Below are 18,627 nucleotides of genomic sequence, written 5' to 3'. Positions count from 1 at the left end.
GGCGTCTATTTTTATTTAGAGAATTTAGTTTTTTTTGTCTTTCCTGTTTTGGAAACAGGAAAGACAAAACACTCTGCTCTGCTCTGCTGCTGCTGCTGCTGCTATCGCTGTCGCTGCCGTTGCCGCTGCTGCTGCTGCTATCGCTGTCGCTGCTGCTACTGCTGCTGCTGCTGCTGCTGCTGCTGTTACTGCTGCTGCTGCTGTCACTGTTGTTGCTGCTGCTGCTGCTGTTGCTGCTGCTGTTGCTGCTGGAGCCACCGTCCTCCTCGGCTTTGTGTCGCAGTGTTTAAAGTTTGTTGTCATTTGGCAAAAAAATTTGGATATTTTAAAACCACGGCCGTGGAAAAATACAAAGGCTTCAAAATTAAAACAAGAAGAATAAAAATGATCAAAAATAACAAAGATGAGGGCCGACAGTCAAGGACAAACAGCCGCAGCTTTTGGAAGGAGAAAGAAAACAAATTCCAGCTGTCAGATCTATCAAATATCAACCGTCTGTATCACTGTCTGTCTGTCTGTCTGTCTGAAGAACAACCAAAGAGCCCATTAACTGACTGATGAATGAAATAATTAAATAAAATGAATTCAAAGAAGTTTGTTTTTTTTTCTCAAGGAGCTGGAAGGATTTTTTTCTCTTTAGTGTGAAAGTTTCCTTTTTAAGAAGGAAAGAAAGAGAGAAAGAGAGAAAACCTCCCCAACAGCCTCTCTACAAAAAGCAGCGCACCAAAAAAAGCACAATAAAGTATTGATGGAAGAAAATCAGTGAAAAGCAGCACTGATGAATCCTGACAGTGTTTAAAGTTCACGTCAGTCTGATTAAATCTGAGAGAGTTTATTAAACAAAATTATTCATCCCGTGTTCGCACAGTGAAACAGGTCAGTGTGTGTGTGTGTGTGTGTGTGTGTGTGTGTGTGCGCGTGTGTGTGAGAGAGTGTGTTGACACACTCCCTCTGGGAATCTTCCCTCTCCTCCTCCCCCACTGTTTTTTTTCTATCTGCGGTTTCGACCAATCACAGAGCCTGCAGGCGTGTTGCCAGTGTGAGCCGCCGCTAACAGGTCCCGCCCTGCACGCCGCCACTACTGCTGCCGCCAACGGGCCCGGCGGCCCTGAAGAGGGAGCGGCACCTGTCAGAACAGACGGATGGAGGGAGGGTGGGGGTGAGGGGGTGGGGGGGGGGTGAGGGTGGGGGGGATCCCCTGGGCTTTAGAAATCTGCTTTGGTTAATGTTTTTAATTTTACGATGTTCTGGTCCAGTGGAGAAGCTTCTTGTTTCAGGAAGATTTCAGTTTCAGAAGATAAAGCAGAAAGGATTAAACAAAAAAAAAACAAAAAAATGAGGCCAGTAGCCAGTTAGCAGACGGATTAGCATTAGCCACAGGTTGCTCACAGGTTGGTAGCTGAGAAAAAGTGCCAGCAGTTGTTGGCCATGGAGTTCATGTTAGCAGCAGTTGGCCTGATGTTCTGACACCTCTGAATCCAGTAGGTTTGAACCCAGAAGGTCTCAACCCAGCAGCTCTGAGCCCTGAAAGTTTGACCTCAGAAGGTCTGAGCCCCCTGGAAGGTCTGATCCCAGGAGTTCTGGCCCAAGAGCTCTGAACCTCTGAACCCAGAAGCTCTGAACCTCTGAACCCAGAGGGTCTGAAGGTGTTCCGGTCCTCCTGGGATCTGCTGAGGTTCAGTCTGAAAGATTTATCTTCTCCGGCCGACCTGTCAGGGCACAAAACACGAACCTCCGTCTCATCTCGTCCAAATTCTTTCCACCGCCGCTCCACAATGCACCGTAATTACGGTGCCTCGATCTGCTCATTCTCCCAAAAATGCACCTTTTACCTTCTAGATTTTCCGAGAGGAGCCCTGCCAGGAAAACTAAATATGAGACCTCCACCGGCTTCTTCTGGAAAAACGCCTGCGAAGCCGCCTTTCATTTTTTTTTTTTCTTTTTTTCCCTGCTTTCTCATAAATAAATCACTCTGACTTAATAGGCAGCTGCCAGCGAGTGAATCAGAGAGGAGGCGCGGGTCGTCGGCGAGGGGGCGGGGCCCAACAGAGACTCCTATCGCAGTGCACCAATCACACTTCCAGAGCCGCCCAGCCCAGCGGGCTGAAGGAGGCGGAGCGACCGCAGGATTGTTGTTGTTGTGGGGGATTTCTGAGCTTCTTCCATGGACACACCCACCACCATCAACCAGGAACCAAGTCAATCAAGTCACCGAATCACGATTCACCCACACAATTTGTTTTGTTGTGCTGCTGAACTGAACCTGGGCAGTGATCTGTACCGATCAGTCCGACTCCTGTGGGCGGAGTCAAACTACAGCATGTCCAGTCAGCCAATCGGCAGCAGAGGGAATAAATACCGGCAGTGTCTTTAGATCACACTGAGAAAAAGTCGTGATCAGACCGGGCGACTGCAGCAACAACCTTGGCTTTAGCTCCGCCTCCTCCTCCTTGGAGGATCCTGATTGGTCCAGTCGCATAACCTTTCACATCAGTGGAACGTCTCATTGGAATGAATCTTATCCATCCTTCTGATGAGGAAGCAGTCAGTCAGTCAGCTGACACTGATCCCTCTGAGCCTGAGGTCTGAGGGATCTGGAGGCTGAAGGACCAGCAGTTCTCATCTCCACCAGTGGCTGTGAAAAAGATCTGAGCTGAGCAGGATAGGAGAGGTGTAAACTGCTGGTGGAGGAAGATGGAGCTCACAGCATGGAGGCGGTGCCGCGTCAGCCAGGACCTCAGGGTGGCCAAGCCAGAGAGCAAGAAGGTCCAAGTCAGAGGGCACAGGAGCCTGGAGAAGTCCGGCCATCATCGTCCATACATTGGCCATCATCCATCCTTCATCATCCAACCATCATCATCCATCCATCATCCATCCATCATCCATCCATCATCCAACCATCATCCATCCATCATCATCCATCCATCATCCAACCATCATCCATCCATCATCCATCCATCATCATCCATCCATCATCATCCAACTATCATCCATCCATCATCCATCCATCATCCATCCATCATCATCCATCCATCATCATCCATCCATCATCCAACCATCATCCAACCATCATCCATCCATCATCATCCATCCATCATCCAACCATCATCCATCCATCATCCATCCATCATCATCCATCCATCATCATCCAACTATCATCCATCCATCATCCATCCATCATCCATCCATCATCATCCATCCATCATCATCCATCCATCATCCAACCATCATCCATCCATCATCCATCCATCATCATCCATCCATCATCATCCATCCATCATCATCCATCCATCATCCAACCATCATCCATCCATCATCCATCCATCATCCATCCATCATCATCCAACCATCGTCATCCATCCATCATCCAACCATCATCCATCCATCATCATCCAACCATCGTCATCCATCCATCATCCATCCATCATCCAACCATCATCCATCCATCATCCATCCATCATTCATCCATCATCCATCCATCATCATCCATCCATCATCATCCAGGTGTCTCATGGTCAGTGGTCACCTGCTAATTTATCATGAACATCCACACGTGCCGCCGGACTGTGGGCAGAGCCAGAGCACCTGGAGGATAGCCCCGCCCACACCGAGAGAATCCAAGCTGCGGGCCCTCTCACCTGGAACAGTTTGGGGGTTTGACCGACGGGGGCGGAGCTCTGACCAGCAGCTCCACTCGCGCAGCTGGCGCCACTTTATTGGGGAACAATTTCAGAAATCCACCGGCGGTTGTTGAGTTTGGAGGGACTTCATGGAGCCGAGGAGCGGCGGCGAGGGCGTTGACTCAGCACTCCCTCCTCAGATCTGCTGGCTCGCACTTTTATGTGTGGAGGCCACGCTTGGAATCAACTTTAACTGCAGGAATCAAAGAGACTGACAGGAGGTGAATTATGGCTGGGAGGAGGCGGGGCCTGGGGGGGGCTGCGTGGGAACCCAGAGACATGTGTGTATATATATACATATATATGTATACTACCAGTCAAAAGTATAATACATACACAGAAGTTGAATACATATGGAATGAATGTATTCAACAAATAAGTGTCAAACAAGGATTATCTGCTTGTGCTGGAATGCAGAAACTTCCAGTAGCCTGGGAAGTCTCAGCACCAGGAGCTGGTGGAGGAGGGTCTGGGCTGGACCAGTAGACCAGTAGACCTGTAGACCAGTAGACCTGTAGATGTTGGCTGTGGAGGCCTTGCAGGGCATCACAGCAGCAGCAGCAGCCAGGAAGAGGAGCATCCAGCCTGCAAGCCAGGCTGCAGAGAGGCGGCAGTAGTGGTGGTTGCTACTGGGAAGTCTGGGCTTGGGAGAAGATACATCACTGATGGTGCCTCCCAGTGTCCAGGAGATTAGATTAGATTAGATTAGATTGAACTTTATTGATCCCAAATTGGGAAACTAGACTGTTGCAGCAGTCAAAAAGTTATACAAAAAGTGAAAATAGAAGAATAAAAAATAAACTATTCATAAACTATACACTAGTTACAGTTACAGTTAAACGCTGGTGAAACTATACAGTAGTTACAAGATATACAATAAAAAAAATTCCAATCAATCTACATACAACAAACCAGGGGCAGATGTTCCATTCAAGTTGTATTCTAGATGACCGAGAGAAGCCATCCTTCATATAATATATATCCAACATCACTTATTGAGCTGTTTCACTTTTTTTTTTCTTTTGCCACATGAAGCCACATCTCTTGCTCGTATACTTCATGTCTTCAGTGAGCATCTACAGTGCAGGAAGTAGTCAGGATCAAGAAGAAAGTGGTGAGAGCAGCCGGAAGAAGCCGTCAACAGGCCGTGAAGAGCCAACGCGTCCATCAGAGGAGCCCGACCGAAGATCTAAGATCATCTCACTGGAAAGTTTCACAGCTGTGAGCTCAACCGTTGAGCTCCATAGAGGAGCAGGAGGAGCAGGAGGACCAGGCTCCTCCTCCACCACCAGGACACTGACCGTCCAGGCCTGCTGCTCATTGACAGCGAGCGACCGGCCGTAGTCAACGCCGCAGCCAATCACTGCCCTCCCAGTGGGGTCGGGGGGGTAGGGGGGTAGGGGGCTAGGCTTCAGAGATCCGGTCCACGGCTGCAGGAATATTGTTACTGGAAGAGTTGCACTTACATCATCCTCTTTAAAACTAATGGGCATTATTGAAAAACATATGCTGCTGCACGGCCACATGTGCAGTACACACACACACACACACACACACACACACACACACACAGCTCGGCGGAGCAGAGCAGAGGAAACAATTCCTTCTCTGTTTCACTCCTCCTCCTCCTCCTCCAGATCCCCCTCACTCTCCCCCAGTATACCCCCCCCCCCACCACCACCACCTCCTCCACCCCTCTCCCCCTACTCCTCCTCCTCCTCCACCTCCTCCAGCCTCCCTGACGGTTGGGGCTGCAGCCAGCAGCCTGCGGCTCCGGTTAGCAGGAGGCCGACGTGACTAATGTGCCTGTTGGACTGCGATCCTGGAATTCCAGAGAAACACGGTGTCTGAAACAACGTACCGACTCATCACCCCCCCTCCCTCCATCCCCCAACGCCCCCTCCCCTTCCTCCTGCCGCTGCTGCAGCACACAGGGGAAACTTTAATGGTTTCTGTCTCTGGGGCCACAAACTCTGTGTGTGTGTGTGTGTGTGTGTGTGTGTGTGTGTGTGTGTGTTTGCGAGCGCATGTGCGTGTGTAGGCTCATCTTTTGTTTCTACTCATCCCTGCTGCTGCTGCTGCTGCTGCTGCTGCTGCTGCTGCAGAGCTAATTAGCCCGGTGTTTGGCTAGCAGGGGAGCTCAATGGGAGCAAGAGTGGGGTTCCACGAGGAGAACGATTTGGCACCCAAACGGAAGTGTTTCAGCGGCGGGGAAGTGCAGGACGGAGTGGAGTGGGCGATGGCCACTGTTAGAAAACATTTTTCTACAACATGAAACATGGCTCTGCTAATTCCCCTTCATTGTGTGGTTCATTCATAGTCTTGATGTCTCGACAATGTAATCAGACCTGGGCAAAGTAGGGCCCAGCGGGCCACATCCGGCCCGCTGGGTGTCCTGTCCGGCCCGAGAGAGAGAGAGAGAGAGAGAGACTGTATGTTGAGGGTCAAAGGTCAGGCCAGCGACAGACAGACAGTCTGTCAGTCAGTCGGGCAGACAGACAGACAGACAGACATGCAGCGCTGCCTCCTCACTAAACACTGGGATGGTTTTCAGTCCAAAATGTCGCTGCCAAATATTTGCACTTTAAGTCGTAACGATGCTTTTATCGTTTCCGTCTGTGGCTGCGAAGACTCGAAGTCTCCGACAGGAAAATAGACTGAAAAAAAAAAATCCCCCCACCGTGACGATAATAGCCTCTGACGCAACATTTAAACACTTTTTAATGCCTCCGAGACCGCAAGCCGTGAAACTCGCCGGCGGCTCCTCGTTAAAAAGGCACAAAGTGTCACCCAGAGATTTTTTTCTTTTATTGATCGGCTTCATTTCATCCCAGCCGCTGATCAGAGCCACGGCGGAGCGGCTTTAATCAGCGCAGGAATCCAGAACCAGAACAAGCCAGACTTTCCCGGCAGTGACCAGCAGCCAATCAGGCGGTGTCCACCAGGACCTTCTGAGGAATATTTTGCAACCTTGGTCCACAGCTGAGATACATTTCCTAAGTGAAAGCAGACGCGTTGACGCTTCCTGCTTCTTTTACCAGCATCCCGTCTTTTTTTTAATTGACGGGATGTTTTTCTTGTTTGTTTGCACTCGTGGGTTTATATGAATAATATTTGATGTGTCTGCTCTGATGTTGCTCTTCTTCTTCTTCTTCTCCTCCGGTGGGTATATACAGGAAGAGGCGGGTTTGTTTTTCTGTCCCCATCAGAAAACAAACAACAGTGTTTATTTCTCTCATGTTGACATGACAAATAAAACATTAGGAGGGGCTTAAGTGGGCGGAGCCAAGCGCTGAAGCAGGGCTGAAGGTCTTTACTTGCTTTGGTCAGTTTTTACGGTTATTACGCTCTAGTGATGGCATCTGGCCTGGAAGACGCTAACCGTTGGGCGCTAGCTGGATAAAGATGCTGAATCAGCTGCTTTGGATGAAGTTCTCCTGCGTTGTTGTGTAGTGCAGTGTAGTTTAGTAACCTGACGGGGGCGCTATAGGGTGATGTTCTCATTTTGCAAATGTTGCTTTTTTAAGAACATGAAAAAGCCATGAAAGAAACTGAACTCGAACAGAAGATCAGAGACACCAGTCAGTTTTTCCACATTTATGTAAAATCTTGTATGTACATGACAGAGAACCTCAAAACAACCACTGGAGCCAGAACCTGGACCTCTAGAACTTCCAGACCTCCATAGTCTGGATCTCCAGAGATCCAGACCTTCAGAACCTGGACCTTCAAACCTCCAGAACCTGGACCTCCAGATTCTGGACCCCCAGAGATACAGACTTCCAAAGATCCAGACCATAAGAACCTGGACCTCCAGAACGTCCAGATCCTGGATCTTCAGAACTCCAGACCTTGACTCTCCAGAGATCCAGAACCTGGACCTCCAGGAGGCAGCTGGCTGTGCTAATTTTTTTCAAGTAACACAAACAAACAAACAAACAAACAACAACAATAAAAAGCAGGAGATGAGAGCTCTATCTATATGTAGTGCAGTCCATGGCAGCAGTTCTCCATCCTGCTGCTGCCGAGTTCCACCACTAGATGATTCAGGACCAGATAAGTGGAAAGAAAGACAGATTTTTTTTCTTTTCTTTTTTTTTCTTACAAAAAAAGAAGGCGGAGTTGAGTCGAGGAACCAATCAGAATCTTTAGTCCCCCAGAAACAGGCGAGGTGGCGCTGTGGCTCTCAGCTCTGCAGCTGAACCTTCCAGAAGTCTGTAGATATAAAAAAAAAAACAGAAACAGGAGCGACAGGAAGCAAAAGGCGGCTTTTTTTTCTTTTTGTGCAAGTTCATACGTGGGGGGCGGGGCTGTGGTGGTGGTGGTGGTGGTGGTGGGCGGGGCCTATCCTATTTGAAGACGTTCTCAAAGACGGGACACTTGTGGGTCTTGAGCTTCTTGATGGCCTTCTTGAACTCCTTGCTGCCCTTGTCCCACTTGTGGATGCCGGTCAGCAGGTGCTGCTGCTCCACCCGCCGGCCCATGATCAGGTACTGGTGGCCCAGGTTGTCCAGCTGCTGGCACGGGCAGTCGGCGCCGTTCTTCAGGTGCAGCACCAACGACTTGAGGTCCTTCTTCTTCAGGCCGCCCGTCTTCAGCATCTTCTTCCTCTTCTGCAGGACCACCCGCCGGTCGCCGTTCTCCCGACGCACCTCCTTGATCTTGGCCTTCAGGGCTGCAGGGGAGGAGGAGAAAGAGGAGGAGAAGGAGGAGGAGAAGGAGAACTTTAGGCAAGGAATGAGGAGAACATATCAGCTTTCAGAGGGATTTTTGTGGGGTTTTTTTGGTTGAAACTCTTGAGATCTAACGTGTGTTTGGAGGTTCACCGACTGACATCCCACTTCACACACACACACACACACACACACACACACACACACACACACACACACACACACACACACACACACACACACACACACACACACACACACACACACACACACAATCAAAGCTGAAATGGTTTTGCCAGCATTTTGCATTTTTTCCCCGTGACCACCGTCAAACTCTTCATCCTCCTTGCTTGTGATTGGCCGATACTCCGAACCCAATCAGAAACCAGGAGTGTCTTTCAATTTTTCAAAAATGTGTGAAAAAAAACCAAAAAAAAACGCAATTAATATTCTGCACTTTCATACTCAGTATCAAACATTTTTCTGAGTATACATTTAATTTTTTTAAATTTTCAATCTTTAACTGAACTCTGGAGTTTTTTTCTCAGTATTTCTGATCCTTGGATACATTTTATCACTTTATTCTTCTTCACCAGACGAGTTTCCACTTGATATTTTTCCAGGAAGTGTTTTTTGGTGAGGGCGGGGTGGAAAATGTTTTTCCTCCCTTCCCTGCCTCTGGAAAATGTTTCCGACCGTCAATTTGCACTTCCTGTTGTTTGCACGACAAACGTTTTTCCAACAAAAGTTGGGCTAAACGCTGAATTCTTGTCAGCACTTGTGAAAACTATTTTATTTCTTCCTTGTTTGATGATTAGCTTTTTATCTGCTGCAGGGGTTGAAAACTAGCGTGCGGGAAGGTTCCTCATTTTCTGTCCTTCTCTCCTCCATCCAGGCAGGGCCTTAGCTGACTTGGCTCCGCCCGCGTCCACAACTGGGAGTGTTTATGAAGAAAGCATCCTGGAACACCATCGTCGTGTGGTAACTTTTCTTCTTCTTCTTCTTCTTCTTCTTCTTTTTCTTCTTCTTGCTCACAGCCGCTGGAAGGTTTCTAATCAGGATCTCGAGGTTTTTCGGCTTCCCAAAGCCTTTTATTTTCCTTTGATTGACCGGAATGCCGCTTGATCCGTCACTAAACTCCGGTTGACCTTCTAACAAAGTCTCACTTTTCCCTCCGTCAAGACCTTGGTGGTCCTGTTTTCCAGGAGTCAGAGTCAGTCTGGTGACCTACAGCTGACCAGATCTGGCTCTGAAGTTTCTGCACCGTTTGTTTGTTTTTTTTGTGATGCACAATCTTTGTCCGTACGTCAAACATTATTGTTTGACGTACGGACAAAAAAAGCACAAAAAAAAAAAGAAATCCCTGAAAGGTGTCTGAGTTGCTCTTCCTTGGCCGCTGAGCCAAAGAGCCGACCTGTTTTTCCCCCTGGAATTAAAGCGGCACATGGTTGGGATTAAGACTCGTACCCCTCTGTCATGGCCGGCTTAGTGTTGGCAGAAATCAAAAAACAGGCAGCGGCGTTGATAATTAGTGAGTCACAGAAGGTGAAGAGAGAGAGAGAGCGAGAGAGCGAGCGAGCGAGCGAGTGAGCGGCTCACCCCCCCGTGAACTGAACCGGACCGAACAACTCGTCTGGGTAAATCCGTCAGCGAGCCGTAATCCCTGCAAGCCGTGAACTCTGCCTGCACCTCGTGCTGTTTGACCAGCTGATCCTCCGTACAGTAGGCCAGCGCCAGAGTGCTAGTCCGCTGCCAAGCTAACATCAATTTCGACTCATTTTCAATTCCTTTGTTTTAATCTCTTTGTCCAAGAGCAAACAGCAGCCAGAGCAATTTTAGCTCGCAGAGCTTCAAGCTAACAGCTAGCAGGCTTTGCTGCCTGACCAAAAAGCAGCTCAATTTTTTCCCTCTTCTTCTTCCTTCATTGATTCGCTGAGTCGTTTCCCAGGTTTTTCAGTCGGTTCAATGGCTCCACGTATTTCTGCTCAACAAGCTGGAATCTTAAACGTTTGTATTCCCTCATCTGCTCAACAACATCTGCACCACAATAAAATTATAAAGGTTCTGCTTTAAAATAACAAAAAAAACAAAGTCAGTTGAATTTTTGTGAAATAATTGTCATAAAAAGGCAGCTGCAGCAGTTCAAGACCGGGAAAGAAAAAACTTTTCTTCCGTTCTTTATTTGTCTGCTTTTCTGCCCGTTTGGTCGAGTCGCTGAATTTAACGAACCTGTGAGAATTGCGAATTATAAATAATATTATCATTATTTCACAGTTTTTGGAAGCTTCCTGCTGCAGCAACTTTTTACATTTTTATTGATCCTCCTTCATGTTGGGAAAAAAATGAAAAAAGCAGAAGAGAAGCCAGCTGAGGTTCGGCCCTCGACCTGCTCGTATATCAACCTCCACTCCAGCTGTAAACTGTTTGCCGACGCCCCCCATTGTGCTGCTTGACCTCTGACCCCCCCTGGGCCGCCCCTTCACGCAGCAGCGCCGTAAAAAGCTGAGACCTTCCCCCGAGGCTGCAACTTTCACTGCTGCTGCTGCTGCTGCTGCTGCTGCTGCTGACCGACTCTCAACAGAAGCAAAAGTTGAAGAAAGGGCAAACCGGCCTTAACATTTCAGTCTTAACCCAGAACAGATCTGCAACTTCCAGTAACGCACACACACACACACACACACACACGCACACACACACGCACACACACACACATACTTGTGTGTGCATACAAAAATGCCAGCTCCATGCCAGCCAGTGTTCTGGGATGTTTAACACGTGATTGGCCGCTTGCAGCAGCAGCAGCAGCAAGTCACGGCGGGTCTCCTGCTGCCGCTGCTGCTGCTGCTGCTGCTGCCGCTGCTGCCGCTGCTGCTGCTGCTGCTGCTGCTGCTGCTGCTGCTGCTGCTGCTGCTGCTGCTGCGTCGCCGCCGCTGCGGTCGAGGCTTGTTAAAACCAGTACGGACCAGCAGGATGCCATGCAGGTGACGCTGCCATCGCTGCTGCACGCACAGGCGTCATCGTTGAAGAGTTTCACTGCTGCAGTTTTAAGATGCTCACAGTCAAACTGTGGCCTTATAAAATAGAGACGCTTCAAAAATGAACCATCAGCTCTTTTTTTCTTTAAAAAGACGGCCCGAAATTTCTTTCATCCTCAGTTATTTTTGTAAGTCGACACTCAGATTTACTGTTGCAACTTTAGGAGTTTTCACAGCGACGGACCCAATATTATAATACGTCCAGTCAGAACTCATCCTTGACTGCTGCTGCTGCCAGCCAGCCAGCCAGGTCAACTCAGGTCCTGTCCTGTCTGCCCCTGCATTCACCCCCAAGATGGTGGAACGTCAGCAGGAGGCTGCAAACATCGGGCTAATCTCGCCGCCGCCTTCAGACAGCGGCTCTGGATGTTTACAATGGGCTGTCGGCTGCTGACAGGCAGGCAGAACAACATGTGTGCTGGTCCCAGATGAAACACGGCGTTGGTGGCGGCGGCAGCAGCCTGGACTCAGCAGGGCCAGAGCTCCGCCCCCCCACCGCAGAGTAAACAAGCAGGAAATTTGTTAAACAAATGAAACCCTAAACCCCATCTGAGGATTGGAACAAGGTCTGTTTCCACTGTGGCACCTGGAACTGGAGCAGCTGCTGCTGCTGCTGCTGCTGCTGCTGCCGCTGCCGCTGCCGCTGCTGCTGCTGCTGCTGCCGTGTTCTGCGAGCGGCGGCGTTCTTCCTGGAATCCTCGGGATTCCTGTTTGTGTCTCTGGATGGGAACCAGCGGCCACCAAGGACGAGCCTCCACTTCCAGAACAAAATCATCTTCTCCAGTTCACCACCCACTTCTCAATACAAATCACAAGCTTCCACCTCCTGCCCAATTCAAAAACGGGGATACGACATGTTGGGGGAGGGGGGGGGGGGCACTGACGCCTGGCAGCCAATCAGAGAGCAGGAACTGCCTGGTGGACGGATGTTTTATCAACCGCTGAGACGGTGAAAATTGGATCTTCGCTGATTTTAAATCTGATCTACGATCACCAGTTTCAAACATAGAATGTAGTTTGCCTGCCAGGCCAGTAGTTGGCAGTGTTACTTGGAGGGAAAAGGCCTCATTTCCCAGTGCGCTTGATTTCACTGCACCAATAAAACAAAGCAAAAAAAGTTTTTGTCTGTACAGCAACTCCGTTGTTACACATTCGCTGCCACGTCGACTTTTCCCTCTTCGTGCCGCTGATGTCAGCGGCGCCCCCTGTCTACCGCCTCCACCGTAGGTTGACCCACTTCTGCACCTCCGGCCCAGAACCCGACACAGGAACCGGCAGAACGGTCTGAGCCGAGCCAACAAGTGAGAGATTTTTTTTTCCCCTCAAAAGTTTTTCACCCGCAGTCAAAAAAACAACGTTCAAAAGACTTTAGAAGCCGATTTATCGGAAGACAGACGGGGAACCGTGTGTGTGTGTGTATGTGTGTGTGTGTGTGTGTGTGTGTGTTAGTGGGCGTGGCCTTACCGAACTCGCTGGCGCACATGTGCTCCAGGATGGCGTCCGTCTTCATCTCATTGTCGCACGGCGGACAGATGGGGGAATAATCTGTGAAGAGGAGGGGGGGAGGGGGAGTGGGCGTGGTTACAACCAGCTGGAACCAGAAGAAGTGCGACAACAACAACACAACAACAAAAAGAAATACACAAAAACACACACAACTCAGCAGCCGCGCTTGGAAAGTGTCTGAAACTCCTGACGCTGGGAACTCTTGGAACGCAGACAGACAGCCGCTGACCTCCCTGACCTCTGACCTCTGACCCCCGCAGTGCCAGTTGTCTGCCACCGGTGTTTGACGGCGGCTCGTGAAAAAGCGGCGCTGGTGTGCGAAGGGCTGCCGCAAACGGCTCCACCCCCTCCGAGGAGCTGACCTGATGTGACCTGCTGCTGCTGCTGCTGCTGCACACGGTCCAGGTACGACCGGGCCAATCAGCAACCAGAAAGAGGTCGGAGCTACAGCCGTGGTGGGAGTGGTCAGGCTGATCACATGGGGAGAAGAGGACTTGGAGGGTTGTTTTTATCTGCTGCCGATTGGCTGAGCTGAAACACTGTGCGAAGGTAGTGGAGGTGGAGGTGGGGGGTCAGCCCACCAACAGAAGGCCCGCCCACCAACAGAAGGCCCGGCTCTTATTGGTCGGATGAGAGCGTGCTGGTTTTTTCTGTGTCTCAAGAGTTCTGGACGTCGACAGGTGACGAGTGAGTCGGCGGTTCTGTGTGGTCCGGCAGCGAGGGCGAGCGAGAGAGAGAGAGAGAGAGAGAGAGAGAGAGAGAGAGGCCTCGCCAGGGGCAGGAACACACACACACACACACCGAGCGCTGTGGGGTCTCTGGGCCGTCCACAGTTGACCCATTTACAGCAGTGGGACGTCCCGCAGTGGCGGCGGCGAGGAGAGACGGAGGTCAGGTGACCACGTGATGATGGACCCCCCCCACCTGAACCCCCCCAGACCCCCAACCCTCCCAAAAAACCTGTAACAGCTGAACTCAATGAGCCGCTTGTGCTTCAGTCTCACACACACACACACACACACACACACACACACACACACACACACACACACACACACACACACCAGGGTTCTGCTGAGGATCAGCTGTCCTCGTCTACTTCCTGTCACATGGCTGCAATCTGATGTAGGACGATGTTCTTCATCATCATCATCATCATCATCATCATCTTCATCACCACCACCACCACCACCAGTGGAGGAGGACAGAGTCCCACTGCTGGACCTTTTGCTCCTGCTGCTCAGCAAACACCTTCAGCTAAACACTTCCATGTGCGGCAGCGACGAGGAGGAGGAGGAGAATGAAGAGGTGGAGGAGGTCATGGAGGACGAGGAGGAGGAGAATGAAGAGGTGGAGGAGGAGGAGAATGAAGAGGTGGAGGAGGAGGAGAATGAAGAGGTGGAGGAGGAGGAGGAGAATGAAGAGGTGTAGGAGGTCATGGAGGAGGAGGAGGAGAATGAAGAGGTGGAGGAGGAGGAGAATGAAGAGATGGAGGAGGTCACGGAGGAGGAGGAGAGGGAAGAGGTGGAGGAGGTCATGAAGGTGGAGAAGGAGGAGCGGAGGAAGAGAAGGAGGACAATTGAGGAGGTGGTGGAGGTGGAGAATGAGAAGTAGAAGGCAGCAGAAGAGGAGGAGAAGCAGGAGGTGGTGACCCCCAAAAGGTTGTGTTTGTCCTGTGTGTGTGTGTGTGTGTGCGCTGCCCTGAAACAACGTTCTCGGCCGTCTGAAGGTGTCGACCTCGACACGGCGGCAGAAGTGTCAGGAAACTCCATCTGTCTGCCTTCACAGGCCCACTGAGCTGAGCCCAGAACCTTGGAGGTTCTGGGCCCAATCAGCCCAATCTGTCACAGAGATGAATAAACTTTCTATCTATCCATCCTTAATAAACACTGCTAATGGTGACTCCCACTGGAGTCATGTGACCACGACCTCTGAATGTTTTTTCTTATATCAGCGGCTGCTTTGGGAGCTGAAAGGCGTCGAATTAAAGTCACACCTGGCTGACGTTTCAAAGCTTTTGTTTTTTGGGGTTTGTTTTTTTAATCAGCTGAATATTTTCACGCCGAGCTCGAGACATTTTTTCTGGCCGCAAGCAACTTTTCTTTTTCAACATCATGTCAAAAAAAAAAAAAAAAGGGTCAGCCCTGGATTCTGCATCTCCGTATTTAATCCTACATGACTCTGACTTTTCCAGGAGAAAATATTAAAGTCTTTTCTCTGCTGAATTTAAAATTTAGTACGGAAAATTAAAAAGTTTGAACTCTGATGAACTCCTTTTTTGCTCCTCTTCCTGGTTCACAGTAAAGAAACAGTTTTCAAGTGCGGCTTTAAAAAAATGAAATGAGAATAAAGGAAAGACGGCTGAACTGAAGTCACACACACACACACACACACACACACACACACACACACACACACACACACACACACACACACACACACACACACACACACTCTCTCTCTCTCTCTCTCTCCCTACCTGCCGGCCTGCTGGCCTCGGTGCTGTTGGGCTGCGTCATGGCGATGCACACGTCGTCCTGCGGGAACTTGTCGCAGGTCAGCATCTCGGGCCAGGGGAAGCCGAAGGCCTCCATGATGGGTGTGCAGCCGTCGCGCACCGCCTCGCACAGCCAGCGGCACGGCAGGATGGGCCGCTCCAGGCAGACGGGCGCGAAGAGCGCGCACAGGAAGACCTGCGTGCCCGGGTGGCAGCCCTTGTGCACGAGCGGCACCCAGCTGCTGGCCTGCTGCTTGACCTCCGCCATGCTCTCGTGCTCCAGCAGGTTGGGCAACAGCATCTGCTGGTAGCCCACGCCGGCGCACAGCCGCAGGTCGTCCGGGATGTCCACGCATTGCGGCGGCTTGCCGTAGCTGCGGCCGCCGTTGTAGCTGTCCGACCTCCAGCTCAGGTACTCGTACTCTGCGGCGGCGCAGGCGCGCAGCAGCAGCAGCAGCGGCAGCAGCAACGGGACCGTCCCGCGGCACGAGCTCATGGTTCTTCCCTGGTTCGCGTGAGCGGCGGCGGCGGCGGCGGCGGCGCGAGGAGAGCGGCTCGATCGGTGCAGGAGGACACAGAGAGAGGAGCTGAGCCGCGTCGAGCCGATCCGAGGGGCTCGAGGGATTCGATTAAAAAAAAAAATGCTGCACCCGAGAGAGAGAGTGAGAGAGAGAGAGAGAGAGAGAGAGAGAGAGCGAGAGAGAGAGAGAGGGTCCCGCGTGCGGTGCTGCCTCGGCAGCGTCCAGCGAGGAAAAGCTGCGTGGCTGCGCGCAGCTGCGCAACAAGAGCAGCTTGTAAAGTAGAGCCGCGGGCCAATCGGAGCGCGTTCTGCTCGTCCTGCGCCTTTTGGCACCGCGCGACTGACACTCACCGACTAATGAGCCCCGCGTGCGTAAAAATCCGCCCCCCCCCCCTTCCCCCAGTCAGTGAGTTGGATCAGGACGGATCGAATCTGACTCGCTTGACTTGTGAACGACTCTGGACCCCGTTTCAAAGCCCCTCAGAGGCTCCGCTGTGGATCAGTGAATCCCTCACAGTCAGTCAGTCATGCGCTGAGTGAATTGAAAGGGGAGCTATGAATCATTGGCTCGGCAGTTTGAACACGGACGGATCGATTCCTCACATGGAGCTGAACCGGAGAGACGTCACAGAGTTGGAATGCTGCAGGAGGCAGCTGGGGACTGTTTACCTCAGCCGGCCTGGAGCTCCAGGAACACTCACATCCCCCTGCTGGTCTCCTGGTCTCCTGGACGCTAAGGAGCAGCCGGCCAGGAGGAGGACGGAGAGCGTTTCTGACCTCTGACCTCTGACCTCTGGTCATCACACCGCAGCAGGAACTCGTCGTGTGTGTGTGTGTGTGTGTGTGTGTGTGTGTGTGTGTGTGTGTGTGTGTGTGTGTGTGTGTATCTCATATGCTCTGCTGCCAGTGACTGTGCCCAGGTTTCCTCCCTGGTTCCTCCTGGCCTGGTCGCACTTTGCCTGCTCTGGGGGCCCAGCTGGTTTTTCTCTGATGGTACAAAGACGCTTGAGACCTCCTTGGATGTGATTGACATGTAGCCCGTACACGTGTAACACATACACACACGCCTGTTTCTTTGGAAAAAACAGACAATGTAGTTGATGCGGTCCGGAGGAACGATAACAGGTCTCCTCTCTGGCTCCTCCTCTGACTCCACTTCCTTCTGCTGCTGCTGCGTCTGCTGCAGTCTTTTTGTGTCCTGCTGTTTGTCACAGCGACTCTGAAACACGTTGTTGCTTCTCTGCTGTGGCTGTTTACACCACCGCTGACCTGGAAATTCCAACCGAGATTCATCTGAGAATAAACATTTGTGTTGGCGTCACCTTATCTTATCTATGGTGTGTGTGTGTGTGTGTGTGTGTGTGTGTGTGTGTGTGTGTGTGTGTGTGTACACAGTGGGGAAGTGACTCTTCAGGAGTCCTAATGAGCCTCCTCAGATAGAGGGTCTGGCTCTGCTGCTCCTCATCTCCACCTGGATGAGATAAGACCGCCCCTCCCCCTCAAACCCCAACCACCCTCTACCCCCCTCCCCCATCCCCCCACGTCCCCGCCGATTAGCATCTCATTGTGTTGCTAACAGTCCTCGCACAGCCACAAAGGCCCTAATTTGATTTCAAGTGAAGCTGCAAACACACACCAATGCACACGTACACCTCAGGGGTCCTGGGTGTGGGATGGGGGGGTTGGGCCTTTGGGACGCAGCTTTGTGTTAAACGTCTTTATCAAATCATTGTGTTTGTGCAGCGCCACCCTCTGCTCACCTTGGGCGCCCCAGCGGGAGGTGAGAACCAGAGGAAGATGCTTTGGATTCGGCCTGAGGGACAAACAAGCCAGAACTTTTTATCCTAAGCAACTCAACCGGACCAATCAGAGACCTCTAAGGAAGAATAGGCGGGGCTACAGCCGGCGCTGCTTCACCCACTCCGCCCACCATGGCCACCTACACCTACAATAGGAAGCCAGGAGCTGCAGCGAACTGGCCCCCCACTGGTGAAGGAGGGAGTGACAGACCAAGGGTTGTTTTTGGAAGCTCTGTGTGAAATAAAGCAGGAAAACTTTGGGAAACGTGTGCGTGTGTGTGTGTGTGTGTGTGTGTGTGTGTGTGTGTGTGTGTGTGTGTGTGTGCGGGTGGGGGGGTGGGCTGGGGTGGGGGGGTAGTCAGCAGGAAACATCTGTAGTGGACTTTCAAACGCTGGAGGTGAGGTGAAGCGTACGTGGTGGGGCTGCAGCTTCTGCATATTCTCATCAAACCATTGGAGAAAGAAAACAGGGGCCTTGCGGGGTTTTCCCTGTGGGAGGCGGAGCTGGAGGCGGAGCCGATGTGTTTGGGATCAGATGTCAGACGGCGGCGGCGGCTGATGCTGTGCAGACGTCTTCACGGTCCGTCGACTTGCAACAACAGTTTGTGAGTCCACGGTCGCTAAAGCAAACTGCCAAGTCTCACCAGACACACGGCGGGCGGGCAGGCTGCCCTCCCTCCCTGCCTCCCTCACTCCCTCCATCCCCCGCCCCCCATCTCCCTCACCCAGACCCGTCCCCACGAGACCTGGATTTGCTCAGGAGCGGTGGCGGCGAGGAGGAGGAGGGGGAGGAGCTCTGGGCTGCAGAATGTCGGCCGGACAAATGTAGAGAAAAGTGGAACGACCGCTCCTTATCGCTCGGCCCGCGTTCACTTTCCAAACGTTGCGCCTCGACGGCGGGTGACTAACAAAGCGGA

General features: G+C 51.5%; 1 protein-coding gene across 1 annotated transcript; it reads right to left on the bottom strand.

The window, feature by feature from the left end:
- Positions 1-7,262: 7,262 nt before the first annotated feature.
- On the bottom strand, positions 7,263-16,007 carry sfrp1a (secreted frizzled-related protein 1a). Its single transcript, XM_076025661.1, has 3 exons — positions 15,374-16,007; positions 12,853-12,933; positions 7,263-8,355 (listed from the first exon to the last, which is right to left on the bottom strand). The coding sequence occupies exons 1-3, from the start codon at positions 15,885-15,887 to the stop codon at positions 8,030-8,032; spliced, it is 921 nt and encodes a 306-aa protein (XP_075881776.1). The 5' UTR covers positions 15,888-16,007; the 3' UTR covers positions 7,263-8,029.
- Positions 16,008-18,627: the final 2,620 nt, after the last annotated feature.

This window comes from Nelusetta ayraudi, unplaced genomic scaffold, assembly GCF_046127955.1.
Source record: "Nelusetta ayraudi isolate G7.1 ecotype Tasmania unplaced genomic scaffold, CSIRO-AGI_Nayr_v1 ptg000018l, whole genome shotgun sequence".
Taxonomy (NCBI): domain Eukaryota; kingdom Metazoa; phylum Chordata; class Actinopteri; order Tetraodontiformes; family Monacanthidae; genus Nelusetta; species Nelusetta ayraudi.
Note: the sequence above shows the minus strand (reverse complement) of the source record. Positions and strands in the feature narration are given on the sequence as shown.